A 19,360-nucleotide genomic window follows, 5' to 3' on the forward strand; every position below is an offset into this window, starting at 1 on the left:
CCACAAAATAAATAATCAAATGCATTTTGTATCGTAGATTTTAAAAAATCTTGTGATGTGTATGCATTTTAAAATATATAGGTTTATAACTTCATCCTTTTTAAAATATATAAGTTTATAACGTGGTGCATCTTTTTAAAATGTATAAGTTTATAACTTCATGAAAACAGTATTGTCAAATTTAACATACTTTCGTTTTTGCTAAATTCTATTCAAACCCAAAATCTACTCTTTTTGTTCTAGTAGTTATCTTATCTAAAAGTAGTTATCTTATTCAATCTTTATTCTCTAGTTATCTTATCTACAAGTAGTTATTTTGGAAGGGTGAAAAAGAGAATAATTTATATTAAAAAAATAACATCACCTAGTCTCGATCCTTTTCTAAAGATTTTCTATAAAAAAACACCTTATGGCTTAAAAACAATGTAGGGGTATTAAAACCCAAAAAATTATGGATAGGGCTTTATTGTTTTTTTTTTAAATGAGACTCTCTAGCCCAATTTCTTGAATTTCCAATGTTTGACACTAGTCTCAAACAACTGACACTGTATATTAGATTCATCCTTAAGTCCACCATGGACTATATCACAGGAAGTACAAATTTCAATTAAAATGTTTTACGATTTTGTTAGAGCCGAATTCATAAAATTAACTGTAAAATTAATTTAACTCTGTGAGACCATGGACCAAAATATCACCGATATATTCCATATACATATTGGTATTTTGGTATACCGATATCGATATTTTTTATATATATCAACCGAATATAGAATTTTTTTTTTTTTCTCGATATATATCAAAATTTCTGATATAAAATTTTATATTGCCGAGATAATCGATATATCCGATATTTATGATATTTATGATATTTATGATATTTCTAATATATTTTCAATATTTATGATATCCTACCTATATTAATATCCGTAAGATTTTTAATATAAATTTTTAAAATAGTTCCTATTTGAAAAATAATTACTTGCCTTCTTACCAAACTAACCCCGAATTTGGCCTATTTAATATAAATTAAAATTGTCCTTTCATTTTAAATAAAACAAAAACAAAGCTTTAGATTATTTCATTATTTCAAATGCACATAAAAATGAATTAGTTAATTGATATGTATTAGTTATTGGATATGGATATGGATATGGATATGTATTAGTTAATAGATATGGATATGTTAAACTTCCAAGTGCTTCCCTTAAATATAGGCGATAGGTTTAAGAATAACAGGCCCGGCCACAGGTCGGGCTGCATGGCTAGTTTTAAATAGTTTAGACTTTAGACTGATCACAAAAAAATAGATATATCCTATATATCCGATATATATCGTTCTTTGAGTACACTCATATATTAACTGATATCGATATTTTGGTCCTTCTATCAGACTGGGGCAGGGATACGAGAGGAGTACAGGACTAGAGGTACATCCAAAATTGTACTCCAACCTCATTTTGTGTTGTTTGCCGACTTGGATTGATTCTGTTATCTTCATCATATCATATCTTGGATTCTTGAGTGCCAAATGCTCATTAAAGGTGCTATTATTAGGATCCTCTGATCTTTCTATATAGTTTGGCCCCACTCACCAAATCGTCGACACCAAATTAGTCTCACATTCAAACAAGTGTCCGTACCGACGTTAGTAACCTCCTTATTTGTAATCACCATGGCCCGCAAAAGTCATCTTTCCATGTTACCACGCACTATACGTGTCGACAAATCATTTGTCCAACACTTTGCAAATCATCACGGCTCATTGGCCAAGCAATCCTCTATCAGTACTCTTTCCTCTATAAATACGAATGTCATTCTATGTACAGCTTCAAACCAACATCGCTACTATCTCAACAATACACAATTAGCATTCTACCATTTCTTCGTTATTGAATTTGCTAAGTTTACATCATGGATCAAGAACAAAAGCACGTCGCCCCGCCAAGCTATGAGACTGCGACGAAGGTTGAAGGGGAGCACCAAGACCATAAACTATTGGATTTCTTGGATAAAAAAGAAGAAGAGAAGCCCCAGGATGAAATGAGTGTCCCAGAGTTCGTAGAGACCCACGTTGCAAAAGTAGAAGAGAATAAAGAAGAGGAAGAGAGTAAGCCTGGTTTCAAGGAAACGCTTCCCCGATCTACCAACAGCTCTGGCCCCGTAAGTATATATACATAACATCTTACTGATTTGTTGCAATTTTGAACAGAACTGATTTATGCACGTTTAATCGAAATACTATTACCATCTTGCCCTCTTAAGTGGTCCTTCTCATGACATAAATGAAGGGCAAATATGGAAAATTGACCAAGTTTTTAGCACTTAAAGTGGGGTTTCAGGAAATTATATGTCTGTACTTCTGTATAAGTTATTACGCACAGTAAAATCTGCAAAAATTTATAGGAGAAAAGAATACAAACAATCAGGGCAGGTGCCTAGAAGGGAAAACGCCGCCTCTGTTTGCCACTTGTCGCCTAACATTTTCGAATGACCTTTTAGTCCATGCTGAGAAAACTAGTTATAGAGAGTGTGGCTAAGCTAATAATTATGATGTTTAATTAAACTGATTTCACCGATTATTTTGAACTCAATTACTGTCCTACTCACGACTTTTATTGTTTAATTACTTCAGATTAGTGACGAGGAAAACGCTGAAGGTGAGAAAAGCTTGACGGAGAAGATCAAAGAGAAGGTAACAGGTGACAAGGAAGCGGTACCACACCTAGAGGAGACAGAGGACAACAAAAATTTCATGGAGAAGATAAAAGAAAAGATGCCCGGTAAGAAGGCTGATGCAGCCCCAGTTGAATATCCTCCTACTGAAACCAAAGTTTCCCAAAACGAAGTGAAAGAGCACAAAGGTATCATGGAGAAGATCAAGGAAAAGGTTCCCGGGCATCAGAAAGGAGAACAGGAAAAGGAGATACAGAATGGTATTACTCACTAAGAGTATACCTCTGTTTAATCAAAATGTGTCGTTGTTCATTTCTTTTGTTATTATCTTGGAACACCAGTTTGATGTGGCGGAAAGAATTGAGGCAGGATGCATACCTAAATTATGTGCTTGTGTTTCTTTTGTTGGGATGACATTTTATGGTTTTCTCACTTTCTGTAAAAGCTGTATGTGCTTGTATATGAGCTTGTTTAATTAATAAGAAGTTTGATTTGATGAAGTACTTATTAGTCGATGTTGATTTGTTTTAGGTTCCTATCTGGTAACTTCATTGCTTCGTTACTTCTACAGTTCTACTATTTTCATTTTCTCTTTGGTACCAAATATACTTATGGATGTTGTTATTCTTGACCAGTGTAGTCAAGACGCAAAGAGGCGCGTGACTAAGGTGTGAGGTGTGGAGAGGCACACTTTAGTGCCTCACCTCAACCAAGGCGCAGGTGCACACATAAGGCGCGTGCTTTTTGTTAAGGTCCAAGATGCACAAGGCGTGCCTTATTATAATTTGCAGTTTTTTGAGTACCATACAACTATTGGATGAGTGTGGATGTGGATGTATGGTACAAGAAATCATACAATTTTTATAAGTTTTATATTAGGGTACACTCTAAATTTGTATTTTTACAAGTTTTTGTTAAGATGAATAGATTGAGAAAAAGACACAAAGATGAATTAAATGAAGTGTTATGGGATATGGTCGGGTTTCCAAAATTTGAATCATGTGTTCTCTTTTGTAAAGTCCATTTAGCTCAGTTCAATTTGTTTGCTCCTTTAGTGTATTGAAGTTGAGCTAAATTATTTTGAGAGATACAATTTTCATTTTGTATTTTATTGTTGATTATGTTTTTTTCTTTCTTTTAAGTGATCAATTACTACCTAAACAATTCGTGATTTTTACGGGTGTACGTTGCTCAATAGTTGACAAATTTAAAATCCTATAGAATTGATTTTATCATTTAACTATACAAATCAATGATAATTCATGTCATATTTTATTTTATTTATTTATTTATTACTGTGTGCGTCATTTCAATAAGGCGCGTGCTGCCCTGCGCCTTACGCCTAAGGCACAAAGAGAGTGATGCATCTTAATGCCTTGACTATACTGTTCTTGACTTAAGAAAAATTGTTACAAACATATATGTATATCAATGGTTTTTCTATTGGTGCATTGCTTTGGAGAAAACCTTTGGAAGGGAGAAACTGATCAGGGAATTTTCTTCAAAAAAGGTTCTGTTTATTGTATTAAGTTATATTGGTAATGGTTGCTATCAAACTGGCCTTCATAGCTCAGTGGTAGAGCGTCAGTCTTGTAAACTGAAGGTCCGTAGTTCGATCCTGCGTGGAGGCACTTTTTTTTCAGCTAATAGGTGTTCAGAGTTCACACATTCAGAAATCGACAATTGAATATATTTAGCCTATGTCAAAAATAAACACTAATTTTTACATAGTTAGACATATCCAAATATTATAATTTTTTGTGAGAATAATCTTCATGGTGGGAAGATTATCTCCACAAAAAACCAGACCTTAATATATATATATATATATATCAAAGAACAATCTTCACATATTTTCTTCTATAATTAATTAGTTAATCACTTGTATTCTAAGCTTGTAATATAGAATGGTTAGTTCGAAAATATATTTATAGTCAACTAATAAGGTGATGAATCTATTGATAATATCTCATTTCTGGCCAGAATGATCCGTTGATCGTGCTCACTTTTAAGGTGCTAGGATTATTTTGTATACCTGTTCAGGAAAGAAGTAACTGCCTACTGATGTTCACTGAATCTGATGAAGTTGGAGAAAACAAGAACTATATTGGCTAAGCTAGAGAGATAGCATTCTCATATAGTCATATGATGGGATCTAATGACCTTGCAAGAAGGCTGAGTTCGGGAAGTTTATTGTTGTTCAGAGCGTTGTTGGCATCAAGTTGAACAGAAGCAGATGCTATCACTATTATTAACTCCATAGGATCCAAGTAATTTTCTATATGTTGGGCCAATAGACCATTGTGAATTTGTGAGTAAAATTAACAATCTTGCTTTTGTTTGCTAATTGGATGGTGACGTGGTCTATGGAAAATCCCGAATCCTGGAAATGGAGCAATCACACTGGTTGGAGTATGGAAGCTCTATGACAACAAGAAGACTGACTTGGCATCTACCCTGAATCAGATTACTTATGCTCCCATACAGGCAACTGAACGAGCAATTCTAAGAGATATCTTTGTATACTCTTCAAAGTATAGAAAACCTCGACAAACTTTGTATGGATTTGTTTTGTATTCGAGTCCAGAGTTCTCCTAACGGTAAGCTGACCCCTAAATGTAAATCAGGCGTCAGTGGTTCAATACTGAAGCAGAATCCTTGCCTACATTGGTATCTTATTGCAATTTTATATTTTCACCAAAATATGAGAGTCATAGCATATATCAGAGATATTCTGATAAGTAATAAGTCTAGCTTCTTTTTTTTTCTTTTTTTTTGATAATTGTAATAAGTTCTGATAAGTAATAAGTCTAGCTTCTTTTTTTTCTTTTTTTTTTATAATTGTAATAAGTCTAGCTTTTGCTCGTGCTATTTGCAATCAAAATAAAACTAAACACTCACAAGACATGGAATAAGAAATTTATGCAAGAAAAAGGATATTATTAAGACCATAAGTTCCATAAGGTGATTCAGGTACATAATGAGGATAACTGGTAAGAAAAAAGAGCAAAATAAATAGAGGATAGAGGATAAGTAGAAAAGACTCATTTATCCATCCAAATGACACATCGAAGGCTCTTCCCAGCAAGGAGCAGATCAAAAGCTTTGTTGATGTCTTCAAAATCAACTTCATGAGTAACAAAGTCATCCAAATTAAGCTCCTGGAAGAAACCATATTCTAAAATTAGTATTTACATTTGAAGCAAAAGAAGATTTTTAACCATTTTATGCCCATCCTTATAAAATGATTTCTTGGCATCAATTTTTCTGATAAACGAAACTGACAGTTTCTTTAGGCTTATTTAAATACCAAAAAAACCAGTATACAGTTACGTCTTGTCTGAAAAGTTTATTGAGGTGCACTGGAAACCTAATAATTGGGTGCAATGGTGCCTGCTGAAAATTTGATACTAATGAGAACTAAAGCACAACCACAATTAGTTCCAGCTTGAGGTAACACAGACAATGTTGGATATCTTAGAGCAGAATGATATTCTTCATCTTATTTCTTATATGCACACCAGAAGGGTGCAGTTGGTCACAAGGGGATTTAAACAAAGAAACATGGTAACTGACTGTTTTCAGATACAGTAGTATATGCAATACAATACAAACTAATCTTTCTGAATTCTGAACCTACTATTCTTTTCCTTCTAAATGCATATTTCCTATCTTTGATCTTCGTAGCTTGAAGAGGCAATGTCCTATATTAACTGCAACCTAAAATAAGCCAAAGTAACCTATTGAAGAAGATAACATTCAGGCCAGTATATTACAATACCTTGTTCATATAGCATTGTAGGAGAACACGAAGATCAGATTTAGGTTTGCAATTTCCAAAGAGGGATCCCATCACACTTTTTCTGCTTTGAAGCATCTCGTAGGAAGGGAAGACTAAATCAGATTTTGTGTCCACTCCCAATACTATAGTTTTGCCCCAACCCTGCAATTTCAACGAAGAATTCAAATCATACTCAACACCTTTTTCTCTATAATTATTCATGCCCGCATATTGTACACAGGATTCATGCTTGTAAGATGAAAAATGAAACGATCTTGCCACTATATAATATTATAATGTACAAAAAGGGCGTCAAGTTGCAATTGGAAATCTTGACGGTGTAACTATGTGTGACCACTGACCAGAACAAGAATATATTTCAAGATGTAGTTATCTAATCACCATTTAAAGCAATAGATTATAAATGGTTCTAATATAACTGAATATCTCCTTCATGATGTAGGTGCGGGTACAAGACATGAAGGAATACTGGAATACCTTTCGGCAACAAGCAAATGCTTCATGCACCAGTGCTGCTGATCCAACACATTCAAAGCAATAATCAACACCCCCAACTGTCATTTCATTAATGACCTGCCAAACACAAGTAGTGAACATTTTTCTTCAGTTTCTTTTCAAGTCTAGATCTTGAGAAATTTGACTTACAGCTACTAAGAAACAAATTTATTTCGTTGTAATACTGTAATACTGTAAAACTTGAAACTTTACCTCACTCGGTTTATTTGTATAATCTCTTGGATTAACGAAGTCTGTGACTCCAAATTTCTTCCCTGCATGACCAAAAATTAAGGAAGGTATAAGGTTCAGAAAAAAATAAAGTCATGGCCAATCGAGAAAATTGCATGATTCAATATTACTATTCCTACTGTGTAGAGTAGTGGTTAGTTGATTCGTATCAATCATGACTAGGTATATAAACTAGAAAAGAAGCTATAATATAACTTGATTCCCATGTTCTCAAAGGCCTACAATCCATCAGAGAAAACACGGCCAAAAGTGACATACCAAGCTCGAACTTATCCGAATTCAAATCCACACCAATAATTCTACTAGCTCCACAAAGCCTTGCTCCCTCTGCAATCTGTCACAACAGAAGTATAGTAGGTCACGTGTTCTATGATATGAAGTCTGTGCATTGCTTGCAGTACTTCCTTCTCTTGGTACTTCTTGAACATAACATAACAGTACCTTTTTTCTTTTATATTTCATTAATGAAAATGTCACATTTACTTGGTTAAAAGATATGTGAAAGCGATTGCTATGCAGAAATAACGTACCACCAGTCCAATGGATCCCATCCCAAATATAGCCACAGTAGATCCTGCTTCTACCTTGGCAGTTTTGCAAGCAGCCCCAACACCTGCAGACAATTGGAAGGAGAGGAACTTAATGGTAGTTTAAACCGTTGGATATGTTTACTTGCTGACAATAATCTTAATTACCTGTTGGGATACCGCAACTAACAAGGCATGCCTTATTTGGAGGGACGGAAGGATCGATCTTCGTCAAATGAGCAATGTCTACCACAGTATATTCACTAAAACTTGATACATTTACAAAATGGTATAACACGTCTCCTTTAGTGTCTGTGAATCTGCTTGTCCCATCTCTAGGCATCCAAGGAGAGATATTAAAAGGAAGATTTGAGCATTGGTTGCTCTTCTCTGACTAACAGTCTTTGCACTCTCCACAATCTGCTATTACAGTTGGGATTACAATGTCGCCTTTCTTAACTTCATTTACATTCTCCCCCAAGCTCTCCACGATTCTAATAAACATAGAGGATAATCATAAACATGGAATGTTAGTGGTTCATTGAGCGGAAGTATGACGGTTTATCTAATTTAAGTTCTGATGTTAGGCGGAATCACTTGCAAAACTTCACTTCATTTATTTATTTTCTTGCTTGTTGACTTCTGCCACGTTAGGATAAGCTGTAAGCAGCTTTCCCTCAGGGTCCATGGTTTAAATTACAGCAAGGAATCTCAATTTCTGGGCTCAGACATGTGAATGGGACTGCCACAGAGTTAGTAGAAGGAGATGAGATACATGCAGAATTTTCCCTAATAATTCATAAGGTCTGCAATTTACATATAAGCTACGTCCTGGAGTTTTTATAAGGTGGTATAAGCTATACCCTAGACAAGATGGAGCCTTAAAGGCTTAAACTAATAAAAACATACAAGACCGAAGGTGAGGCACTCTAGATTTTTTTAACAGAAGTCATGATTAGATGAATTGTTGAATAGGTAGTGTATGATCTGACCAAAACAAATTTACGTACTTTATACTCTCACTGCAATGTGATTACAATAGAACAGTAGTTTAAAAATAGAATATTGCTCACATCCTGGCACATAACAGTGTGATGAATGTTCCAAAAATCAAATCTAAAACTAATGCAGGCATGCGTCTAGTGTAAATGATGGTTTGCTACAGTTGCTTCAAGCCCCAATATAAAAACTAGTTCTAAGAACTATGATGCAAGAACAAAATTCTGAAAACTACGAGGGTGAAAGTAGAGCAAGTATTTAAACCTAACAATTGTGTTATGCAATTACCTGATAACCTCATGACCAAAGATCCTTGGAAATATGGCTGGAGGATCCTACCACAGAACAAGTATATAATGAGTAAAGATATATATCTAAGACAACAGAATCTGAATGCATGGTATTGTGGGTGTCTAAGCTCACACATTCCAAATTATAGTTATCTTACCAAGCTTCGAAAAATTAAATTTTTTGATAGCCATATAATGATCATATATCATTTGGTATAATTGCATCAAACTAATGGTGTGTTTAGATGAGCTTTTGTGTACACATTATAATAAATTGGGGTCTGTCTACGATTATCTCGATTTGCCTACTTTGATCAAATTAACAATAAATCACAAAAATCAGAATAATTTGGTGATAGAAACATTTTGATAATCAGAGAAGTGTTTTTTTTTTTCTTAATCGAAAGATGTATTTATTCAATATCAAAACCAAATGCACGCTACCTGCGCTGCTAGTACCTTCTGATTAGATATCTTAATCCTTCGAAAGGAAGGATTATTGTGGGTCCCTATTTGCATAGGGCATGACCTAAGGTACATTGACACGGATACAAAGTGTCGGCGAAATATAAAAAACTGAGGTATATAACATACAATATGTGTCTGTGTGTGTCTGATATGGTTTATTTTGAAATATGGCATGTCCATGTAACATAGGGTAATATGGCATGTAACACGGAATGGACCAGTCAATGTGTGTTGACCTTCATTTCCAGAGGCGAGTCATATTTGTCAGATATTGTTGGTTTTGGGGGAGGGAGGGGGGCATATTAAATTTGAAGAGAAGATTTTAACAGTCAACTATCCTTCACAATTATCCTTCCTTTTGGTCACCATTTAGCCCATCCTTCATGCATCCAGAGGCAGGTACTAGTTCAATCCAGGCCAAAATTTACCAGTCCATTAGGACTGACATCCAACTTTAAAACCACCACAGTTCATGCATGTTGATCTGGTTTCAGATTGTGGGGGCAAAAAGCAAACAGAATACAAATAGAGATCAAGTGTAGTAATACTTACTTCCAATTTCCACAAAGTGACATCACTGTGGCACAGAGAACTGCAGATAACCTTAATCCTTACTTCCCTAGCTTTTGGTGGAGCCACAATCCTTCAATTTTCAAAGCTTCTCCAGCTTTTCTACACACGGCAGCTGTAAAGATAGATCTATTTATAAATAAATTGAGAAAACCTTTCAAATCAAAGTTCATAAAAAGTAAGCTAAATCTTGACTAAAGATAAAGAAGTGTGCTGGGTGTTCTAATGATACCTCTACATCTAATAGGCTTTCCTTCAGTTTCCATGTTCTAAGTTCCTCGCATTCGCTGCTTTCTCAGATTGTCAATGTTGTGGAAATGTGGGCCTTTCAATAGGAGAATGATCAGCTCCAACCATGTGACTATACCTCTTTTTTGTCTTAGTAAGCAATAAATTCTGTATCTGATTTGGATTAGGATTATGCATTTATCCACTTACCAACTAAATCCTAAAGCAATAAAATCTGTATTTGATTTGGATTATGATTATGCATAAGCAATCTGTATCTAATTTGGATTGGGATTATGCGTATATCTACTTACCAACTAGATCCTAAAAAGATGCAAACAAAGATGGTGAAAAAATTGTGTTCCTTGGGCACTATGCTCCTTGCATCATTTCCGAATAGAAACAAAATACATGGCTGAGCCAGTTAAGGAGCCAGCTAATATAAGATAACAGTAACAGAGAGACACTATGGAAATTTATCAGTAAAAAACTGGAAATCAAGAAGCAACAAAGGTCATAAGGTACTCAAAAGAGGATAAATAACAGTCCCAATGCAAAAGAAATTTATAAAATAAAAGACAACTGAGAACAAGTTGAAAACAATCATTTATCCATCCAAATGACACATCTAAGGCTCTTCCCAGCCAGTAGCAAATCAAAAGCTTTGTTGATATCTTCAAAACCCACTTCATGAGTGACAAAATCATCCAAATTAAGCTCCTGTTGAATACAATACGATTATCAAGAAAAAGAAGAAATATAGATGAAGCAATGAAGCTTTTCGAGGTTCATTATAGTCATTCAAACAAATAATACACAGTAATGTTACAGACATCCTTCTTGAGCATATTTTGTTTAACACTAAGAAGAAAAAGTTGGCAAATAATTTGTTTCTTATGTACTCCATATTGACTAAGAAGGAGACCAAGGGGAACCACAACTAAGATACTGCCTGGTAGTGTTACCAGCTTAAACATAACCCAATTCACAGAATGTAATTCGTAGAACTACAACGTCCATTGTATCTAAAACGATACAGTTATGAGACAAGATTTGCATTGAAGAGTCAGTGTACTAACCGCATCACAGTATAATCTAAGTTACCATGTGAAGAAGATAACCAATTGGGCCAGTATTAGGAATACCTTGTTTATGTAGCGTTCTAGGAGAACGGGAATATCAGATTTAGGTTTGTAATTTCCAAAGAAGGATCCCATGAGACGTTTGCCGCTGTGAAGGATCTCATATGAAGTGAAGCTTAGTTGTGATTTTGTGTCCACTCCCAGTATAATAGTTTTGCCCCAACCCTGCAATTTTGATAAAAGATCCATCTATTAAATTAAAACCTTCTCTCAGATCTTTCATGCTCTCATATGGGACACAATACTTCAACTTTAACGATTCCAAAGAAATGAATCGCACAATCTGTCATTATCTTATGTACAGCAAAAGGTTTCAAGTTACAGTTTCGAAGCAGGTGCAAATACAAGATATGAAGTAATACCTTTCGGCAGCAAGCAAATGCTTCCTGCACCAATGATCCTGATCCAACACATTCAAAGCAATAGTCTGCACCCCCATCAGTCATTTCATTAATGACCTGCTTAACACAAATAGTGAATATTTTGCTTCAACTATTTTTTATTTTATTTTATTTTCTACATATAGAGAAGGTAATCAATTTGTAGCTCCAAAAACCAAGTTATTTCAATGTAATATTGTCAAGTTTGCAAAATATTACCTCGCTAAGTTTATTAGTACAATCTCTTGGGTTAATAAAGTCTGTGACTCCAAATTTCTTTCCTGCAGGACCCAGCGGTATGAAAGGTAAATGGTTCAGAAAAAGATAAAGTCATTGTTAATAAAGAAAAATGGCTGATAGATGAACCTATAGTCAGTTAGTCAACCAGTCAATATGATTTTATTCTTTTGGATGAAGTTGTGTCAGTTGATTAATTGTACAACCAAGACATGCTAAGTTTTTCATGTTCCTAAATGCCTAAAATCCATCAGAGAAAACAAGTCAAGATGAATCCATACCAAGTTCAAATTTATCCGGATTTAAGTCCACGCCAATAATTCTAGCAGCTCCACAAAGCCTTGCTCCCTCTGCAACCTGTTACAATAAACTTATAGGACCGTCTTTTTGGTGATAGGACATTTGTGTATTACTTGAAGTAATTCCTAATATCTCTACTGGAATGCAATAAGAACAATACTTTTCTCTGTTACACCTCACTAATGAAGATGCGAGGGTCTGATTTGCTCGATTGAAAGATATGTCAAAGCCATTGCTACTAAGAATCAACATACCGCCAGTCCAATGGCTCCTATCCCGAATATAGCGACAGTAGATCCCGCTTCTACCTTAGCAGTTTTGCAAGCAGCCCCCACACCTGCAGACAATTTATAAGAAATTAATGGTAGTTCACACGCTATCAGATCTATTTTCTTCCAAACAGACTCCTTGTTACCTGTTGATACTCCACAACTAAGGAGGCATGCCCTATTTGGAGGGACTGATGGGTCGATCTTAGTCAAATGTGCAACATCAACCACAGTATATTCACTAAAACTTGATACGTTTATAAAATGGTACACCACCTCCCCTTTAGTGTCTGTGAATCTGCTTGTCCCGTCTCTAGGCATCCAAGGAGAGATACTAAAAGGGAACTTAGAACATAGGTTGCTCTTTTCTGACAGACAGTCTTTGCACTCTTGACAATCCGGTATAAATGTTGGAACCACAGTATCACCTTCTTTTACTTCACTTACGTTCTCCCCTAAGCTCTCCACGACTCTAATCAATTAACAAAGGAATAATAAATAAGAAATTTTGGTTGGTTTGTTGTGCTAAAGTATCATGATTTATCTTATATATATAAGTTTCTAGACATCCAAATTCAAATATTTTAATTATATAAACTTGAATAGGACCATTCCTAAGAACTAACTTACACACAAACAGGTTACAGGTTGCATACTGAAAGAAAATGTGATATTTATATTCTCTTTGACACACAGACTCAAACAAAAGCAAGACAAAGTAGTTCTAACATAAATGCTATTGGGTCAAGGCTCTTGACCAGCAATAGCTTATCCTATTTCAAATTACGACATAGGCCCAGCACTTTCATGTGAAGAGCCAGGTCTTATAACAAGTGGTTGAATAATATTTTTTATCCACAATTATCACTGAATATTAAGTGGACTTGCATGAATAAATGCAACATAAATATAGTAAGTATCATAAAAAAATTAACCCATTTCTCAAATCTAGGCATAGCGATCAACATAAGAGTGATCAATGTCCCAGATATCAAAACTATTAGAACGGATTCCTCCAGGCTCCAATAAGAACGAATTGCGTTGAACCTTGTTGGACAATAGAATAAGTTCTAAAAATAATAATGCTAAGAGTATATCAAATATAATTTAACTGAAACACTTGATGGTGTACCGAAATTACCCGATAGCCTCATGACCGAATATCCTTGGATAAATTCCCGGAGGACCCTACAATAATTCCAAGTATATAATGATTAAATACGTGAACTTAATACCGATTGGCGAGGACTTCAAGGTCCATGCATCTTGTTGAGTTAAAACAGCTGAATGCCTAAATGAGTATAGTACAAACAGAAACCTGACTGGGTGGACTCGATGGTATGATAGAATTATAGACAGTGGTTGGGAGAAGTAGTGATTCTTACTTCCAATTTCCAGACCATGACATCGCTTTGACAAAGAGAAGTACATATAATCTTAATCCTTACTTCCCTAGCTTTTGGTGGGGCCACTATCACTTCTTCTATTTTCAAAGCTTCTCCAGCTTTTCTACATACAGCAGCTGTAACCATTTTTCTCAATATAATCAATAAATCAAACATAAGAAAAAGAAATGAAAGAGAAGTGTGTTGGGACTTGGGTGTTCTAGTATTACCTCTACATCGAATAGGCTTTCCTTGAGTTTCCATGGTCTAAAAGTAGAAGAGTTTGTTTAGCTTCACAGAATCACAGTTTGTAGTAAGTGCTTGACTTCTTGCAATGATAGTGATTAGTGAACAACAGTTGCTCATTGCTTTCTTTACTTTTATGTTATGTTATCATTTTTTTGGCGGGTCTCATTATTGGGCAATAACAAATATATGGGCTTAGAAATCCTTTACCCACTCGTCGAAACTTCCTCATGTGTCAAGCCAATGTCAATCAGGTAGTTTTACTGGCTACTGCATTGCGATAATAACTGGGTGCTGGTGACTTGTGTTAGAGAGAAAAGCTAAGTTAAAACTTTATTTTAATGCGCTGGGTTGATAATTATTAGAGTCATAATGCCCTTTCGGTTTGTCTGCTTCTTAATAATTCAATATGCCTATCAACAAAAACGACAACAATTTGGATCTGACAATTCCTGTCACCAATATGCGACCAGTACACAGATGAATAGATGATAGAGAAAACAGAACTATGAACCTTGAGATTTAATCATCTAGATTGGTTCAGGACTTCAGAGTATTGCCAAGTAAAAAATGAGGTAAAATACTAAAATCTCACTTCGGAGCTTTAAACAGCTTCCTCTTCAAATACTAAAATAGTGTAGACTGTAGAGCTTTAAAATTTAAACCTATACTACTATAGTACTATGTGAATAAGGTTTCTCCAACCAATGATGGAGAAAACGGTGAGCTAACCACTAGCCACTTCAGAAATAACAGTGCATGGTCTGCTCTAATTCTGACAGAACATCTGGAATTCTTGACTAAACAGATAGGGATGAACCGAAGATGTTATGACAGAACACCACGAGTCATGTATACATAATACAAAAGCTCAAAATTTCAAACCACATAAGTAACCATGAAAACAAATATCCCCAGCAAGTTCTTGCTCAAATTTCCTAATGGTTAATTTGCAGTCTATGCCTGTCATCACAGCAACGCAGAAAACAACATTTTGGTAAAAATATGAGATAGGGAAAATTTGCTACACAGCCATATGATGTAGCAGAAAAAGTTGCACCTAAGATACGTGTTTCAATGGAAGTATTTAAATTGATGAATACCTGAAAATAAAGATTATTGGACTTTCTTTACATTTTCTATACTAGCAGGGCAACCAAGCTTCCACTGTTTCATGTTGGCGTAAGCAGCTAAAAATACAAATTGCGAGCTACAGAGAAGCATAATCATAGCTTCAAAAAGGTAAGGATATTTTTCAGGGGGATTCAGAGCCAAATAAATGAAATGGAGTACCAAACTGCATACGACAAGCAAAGGCATCACAAACTTTTTCCATCCACTGGAGGTATCTCCATGACTGGAGACTCGTTTTCTGCTAGGAGAATGATACATCAGAATGAAGAGAACTAGTAGCGCCATATATGGTAACATCAGCTGGTCACGGCAAAGAAGAGGGTACATGGAGAACAAGGCAAAGCATGTCAACCACTTAAACAGCAAAGGCTCTTCTAGAGCCAAAAGGCTTGCTGGTAGTAGAGGCAGCAGAATAGACTTTTCATGAACTGCCAGAAGGCCTTCCAGTTAAAAAACGAAACAACAACATAACAAAGTAGAAAAGTGTATACATTAAAGCAGATGTAAATACCTTGAAATGAAAATAGGTAAAATGCAAATGAACTATTGAACATTGCATATAGGAATCCCCTGTCGCTGGGTGTCCTAATCTGCTGAATCATTGAAGGCAGAGCAGACAGCACTGTCGCTGTAAGACTGAAGAGCTTCAAAGATTGTGTAGTGAACAATCTCTTCCACTTTATAATGATAGAACTAGTACACCAGAAGTTAGCCACATAATCCTCATATATCCCCCTCTCAAAAGGAGCAAGGCGAGACAGAACCTGTAGAATCCATTCAGAAAAATTAAGACCACAAAACTGTTCATCCTTCTAAATGCTCAATCAGTGTTATTCTTTTGTGAGACCCGTAATTTCCAATAACTAAGGTATCCGAACATTAATTCCAAGGAAAAATGGTTGTCCTCAGTGTGACAAGTAGAGTAAAAGCTTAGAACGAAAAAGCAAAGGGAACAGAGCGAGAACTAGGTAAACCAAATTGTTAGATCATTTTATTTTATTTTATTTTTTAGTTTTTTCCCTTCATAACCATGCATCAAGTTTGGAGGATTCCCTGAATACTGTTCAACTATGATCCATTATGAATGGTTAAAACCGCAACTTGTTGACAGAGTGAGTGGCGAAGAAGATACGATACGACATCTAGCTAGCACGAGAAACTGTTACTTTACCTCCATCACTGAATTTACTGAATAGAGATATGGCCACCATATAACAATGAATGTTCCCAAAACCACCAACCCGAGTTTTGAGACCCTGAGAAATGGATTCTGATGTCTGAGGCACTTCCCAAAGAGATGGGCAAAAAATGCCGGTGCAAAATATAAACTCATCTGCAGCGAAAAACAATGCCCTATATATGAGACAAGATACCGATAAAGTATAATTCAGAAATCCTATAAATTCACCTACATATTGATTATTGATTATGACTGCATGCATGGTTCTGAACGTTTCCAAGACCTGAAAAATCTATTTCTATGCTCTTATATTAAATCGTGTCAAAAAGTAATTTCCTTCATTTGTCGAGAGGATCACATGAGCAAATGTAGTTAAACACCTATTGTGGGGTTCAACCTTAACATGGACTGCCTATAATATCAAAATAATCAGCCATCTGGAGCTAATTAGGTTGTCAAAGAAAGACAACCTAATTGCTTAACCTAGAGTCCTAGCATCTTTTAATATAAAATCTTGATGATCAGCAGAGGTTACACACACAAGAAGTGTTTTCCTCAACTCTTGCTCACTTTATAAGGTAGCGTGAAGAAAAAAAGAATCAACATTGTTGTTCCCTTTGTGCATTTTCCTTCAGATCAACAAGGACGACAATTAAATTGGTCTTTAAAAGCATCATCCCCATAACATAATGATTGGAAAGTTAATAAGATCTAAGGAAGAAATTGTTCAGCATCTGTTTAAAGACACTAACCTGTTTATGGTTAAGTGCGAGACTGAAGAGGACGCAAGCTACCAAATCATTCTTAGAGAAAATTGCAGCAACAGCTCCAACAGTAAGGCCCAAGTTGATGCAATTATACTGATAAGAAACTAACATAAGAAAATCTATTGCACATTTGCATATGAATTATTCATATAATACATAGAACAAGGAATAGATTAACATTGCACCTGAAAATGGCCATGGTCAATTAGTACCAGGCAAGGGTTCAGTAAAATCATAGCAAGGTGCCAAGCTAAGTCTTCTTTACGACTACTACTACCATGACTAGCATAGTAGACAGTTAGGAAATAGATTGCAGCTGGAAAGAAGATGAACATGTCCGAAGACAAAACTGTCCACCTCATAAGAAGTTTCCTGCACAAAAACAAAGGAAAAGTGTTCAAATAACAAGTCGATTAATATAATGTAAAAAAGAGTATACGATCACTTGGCATTTTGTTACCCACCCAAGAGAGGACTCATGGCCCCTTGACGCGTAAAGGGCAACCGAGTCAGGATGGAAATAATGGAGCACGAGAGAATGAGCATAGCTCTGGTAAGCTGTGAGAGGGGGATAATCAAGACCCCAATAGCTAAGGTTGTTGGACGTGGTGTTCCGATACCATTCCTTGATTGGAGTGTTAAGAGTTATCTCCATCCAATGTCTTTGTGCCTCGTAATCTCCATACTTTGGTGCATCTCCAGCCCCAGAGTAAGGGTGCATAGACACCAGCACTCTAACTAATATTGCAAAAACACTAACGCATAAAACTGAAGCAACCTTTCCACTTTTCAGCTGCCACCACAAATCATCACCATTATCTTTTATAAATTTCTTCTTCCCTCTCTTTTTCTCCATCTTCTCAAGATCTATACCATATCACGTGATCGAAATAATTCAATAAGTTACAATACCAAAAAATAGGACGAAAAAAAAATGTATAAAGAAAAATGGATGTATAGAGTGTACCTGAGATATATAATTGGAAAGGAGGAAGTTGGGTAACGGAACGGAACGAAATCAAAATTGGTTAGTAATGTTAAACTCCATTGTTTTACCAGGCCTCCAACCCATCCCAAAGCCCCACTTTTATGGGCTAGTCGGTTCCATGTGGTCTCCAAAATAGCCCACCAACGCTTCCGACGGGTGTTCTTGTTCAAAGGATGCTTGGCATACAAGCTATTTTATTTAGAAGTTTTAATTGTGAACGTTTGCTCGGGAGTGGGGAGCATTGGAGCAACTTAACTATTTTGTTCTCTCTCTCAACTTAACAATATATTCACTTTCTCCTCCTTTGTTTTTAGTAGTGATAGGCCATGGAAAATAATTGGTCAGACGAGAATTAATAGAAGAAATAGTGTCGCGAATTACTTCGTATTCTGATTACAGTCGGTTGCGTTCAGTCTGCACGTCATGGAGATCCACCATACCAAAAAATACGAACAAAGGTACCTTGCAGCCTACCATACCTGATACCTGATGCTACGATGCGACAAAATAGATATTTTCAGTCTCTTTGTGGGAGAAGGTGAGGTTTATAAGGTAGAAGTCCCTGAGCAGCAAAGTAAGCTTTGTGTCATGCCCTAGTGGAATAGGACTTGGAGAAATGAATAAATGAGAGAGATAGAGTTGAAGGAAGAGGAAGAATGAGGATTAAGAGAGAAGGGAAAGTCAGACAAGGCAATAATAGAGGAAATATATTTCAATCCATCGTCTCCGAAATACACTTTTGGTTTCAAATACTAAACCAAACAGCCTAACAATTTGACACCTCGACCACTAACTAACAGACACGTGGGCCATTACAACTGCACTAATTTCTTATACATAGCCTCCTGACATAGCACTCTTCTTCAAAAGATCCTTGTCCTCAAGGATCAAAGTTTGGAAATTGCGAAGAACCTTATCGTAGTCTTCCCAAGTTGCATCAGCAGGCTGTGTATTAAACCATTGAACTAAGACTTGAGTCACTGCTAGATCCCTTCTTTGAACCATCCTTCGATCCAATACAGCAA

General features: G+C 35.8%; 3 protein-coding genes, 1 non-coding gene and 1 pseudogene across 5 annotated transcripts; 2 read left to right on the forward strand and 3 right to left on the reverse strand.

Annotated features, from left to right (window-relative positions):
* The first annotated feature begins 1,731 nt into the window (after positions 1-1,731).
* On the forward strand, positions 1,732-3,176 carry LOC147491747 (uncharacterized). The gene is made up of 2 exons (XM_086566910.1): positions 1,732-2,163; positions 2,636-3,176. The coding sequence occupies exons 1-2, from the start codon at positions 1,915-1,917 to the stop codon at positions 2,948-2,950; spliced, it is 564 nt and encodes a 187-aa protein (XP_086423036.1). The 5' UTR covers positions 1,732-1,914; the 3' UTR covers positions 2,951-3,176.
* A 1,059-nt stretch (positions 3,177-4,235) lies between these two features.
* Positions 4,236-4,307, forward strand: TRNAT-UGU (transfer RNA threonine (anticodon UGU)). The gene has a single exon. It is a non-coding gene; the product is annotated as a tRNA-Thr (tRNA).
* Positions 4,308-5,595: 1,288 nt separating this feature from the next.
* LOC147491749 (alcohol dehydrogenase-like 7) lies at positions 5,596-10,490 on the reverse strand (annotated as a pseudogene). The gene is made up of 10 exons (XR_015200424.1): positions 10,312-10,490; positions 10,062-10,194; positions 9,040-9,086; positions 7,921-8,246; positions 7,756-7,838; positions 7,484-7,559; positions 7,187-7,248; positions 6,956-7,051; positions 6,458-6,619; positions 5,596-5,837 (listed from the first exon to the last, which is right to left on the reverse strand). The product of XR_015200424.1 is annotated as an alcohol dehydrogenase-like 7 (transcript).
* Positions 10,491-10,847: 357 nt separating this feature from the next.
* Positions 10,848-14,411, reverse strand: LOC147491750 (alcohol dehydrogenase-like 7). The gene is made up of 10 exons (XM_086569562.1): positions 14,251-14,411; positions 14,021-14,157; positions 13,777-13,823; positions 12,782-13,107; positions 12,621-12,703; positions 12,348-12,423; positions 12,049-12,110; positions 11,812-11,907; positions 11,453-11,614; positions 10,848-11,027 (listed from the first exon to the last, which is right to left on the reverse strand). The coding sequence occupies exons 1-10, from the start codon at positions 14,282-14,284 to the stop codon at positions 10,911-10,913; spliced, it is 1,140 nt and encodes a 379-aa protein (XP_086425688.1). The 5' UTR covers positions 14,285-14,411; the 3' UTR covers positions 10,848-10,910.
* A 923-nt stretch (positions 14,412-15,334) lies between these two features.
* On the reverse strand, positions 15,335-19,057 carry LOC147491751 (ALG6, ALG8 glycosyltransferase family). Its single transcript, XM_086569561.1, has 7 exons — positions 18,315-19,057; positions 17,812-18,214; positions 17,533-17,719; positions 17,333-17,440; positions 16,572-16,733; positions 15,912-16,164; positions 15,335-15,828 (listed from the first exon to the last, which is right to left on the reverse strand). The coding sequence occupies exons 2-7, from the start codon at positions 18,201-18,203 to the stop codon at positions 15,383-15,385; spliced, it is 1,548 nt and encodes a 515-aa protein (XP_086425687.1). The 5' UTR covers positions 18,204-18,214; positions 18,315-19,057; the 3' UTR covers positions 15,335-15,382.
* Between the last annotated feature and the right edge of the window lie 303 nt (positions 19,058-19,360).

Source organism: Coptis chinensis, chromosome 6, assembly GCF_015680905.1.
Source record: "Coptis chinensis isolate HL-2020 chromosome 6, ASM1568090v1, whole genome shotgun sequence".
NCBI lineage: Eukaryota > Viridiplantae > Streptophyta > Magnoliopsida > Ranunculales > Ranunculaceae > Coptis > Coptis chinensis.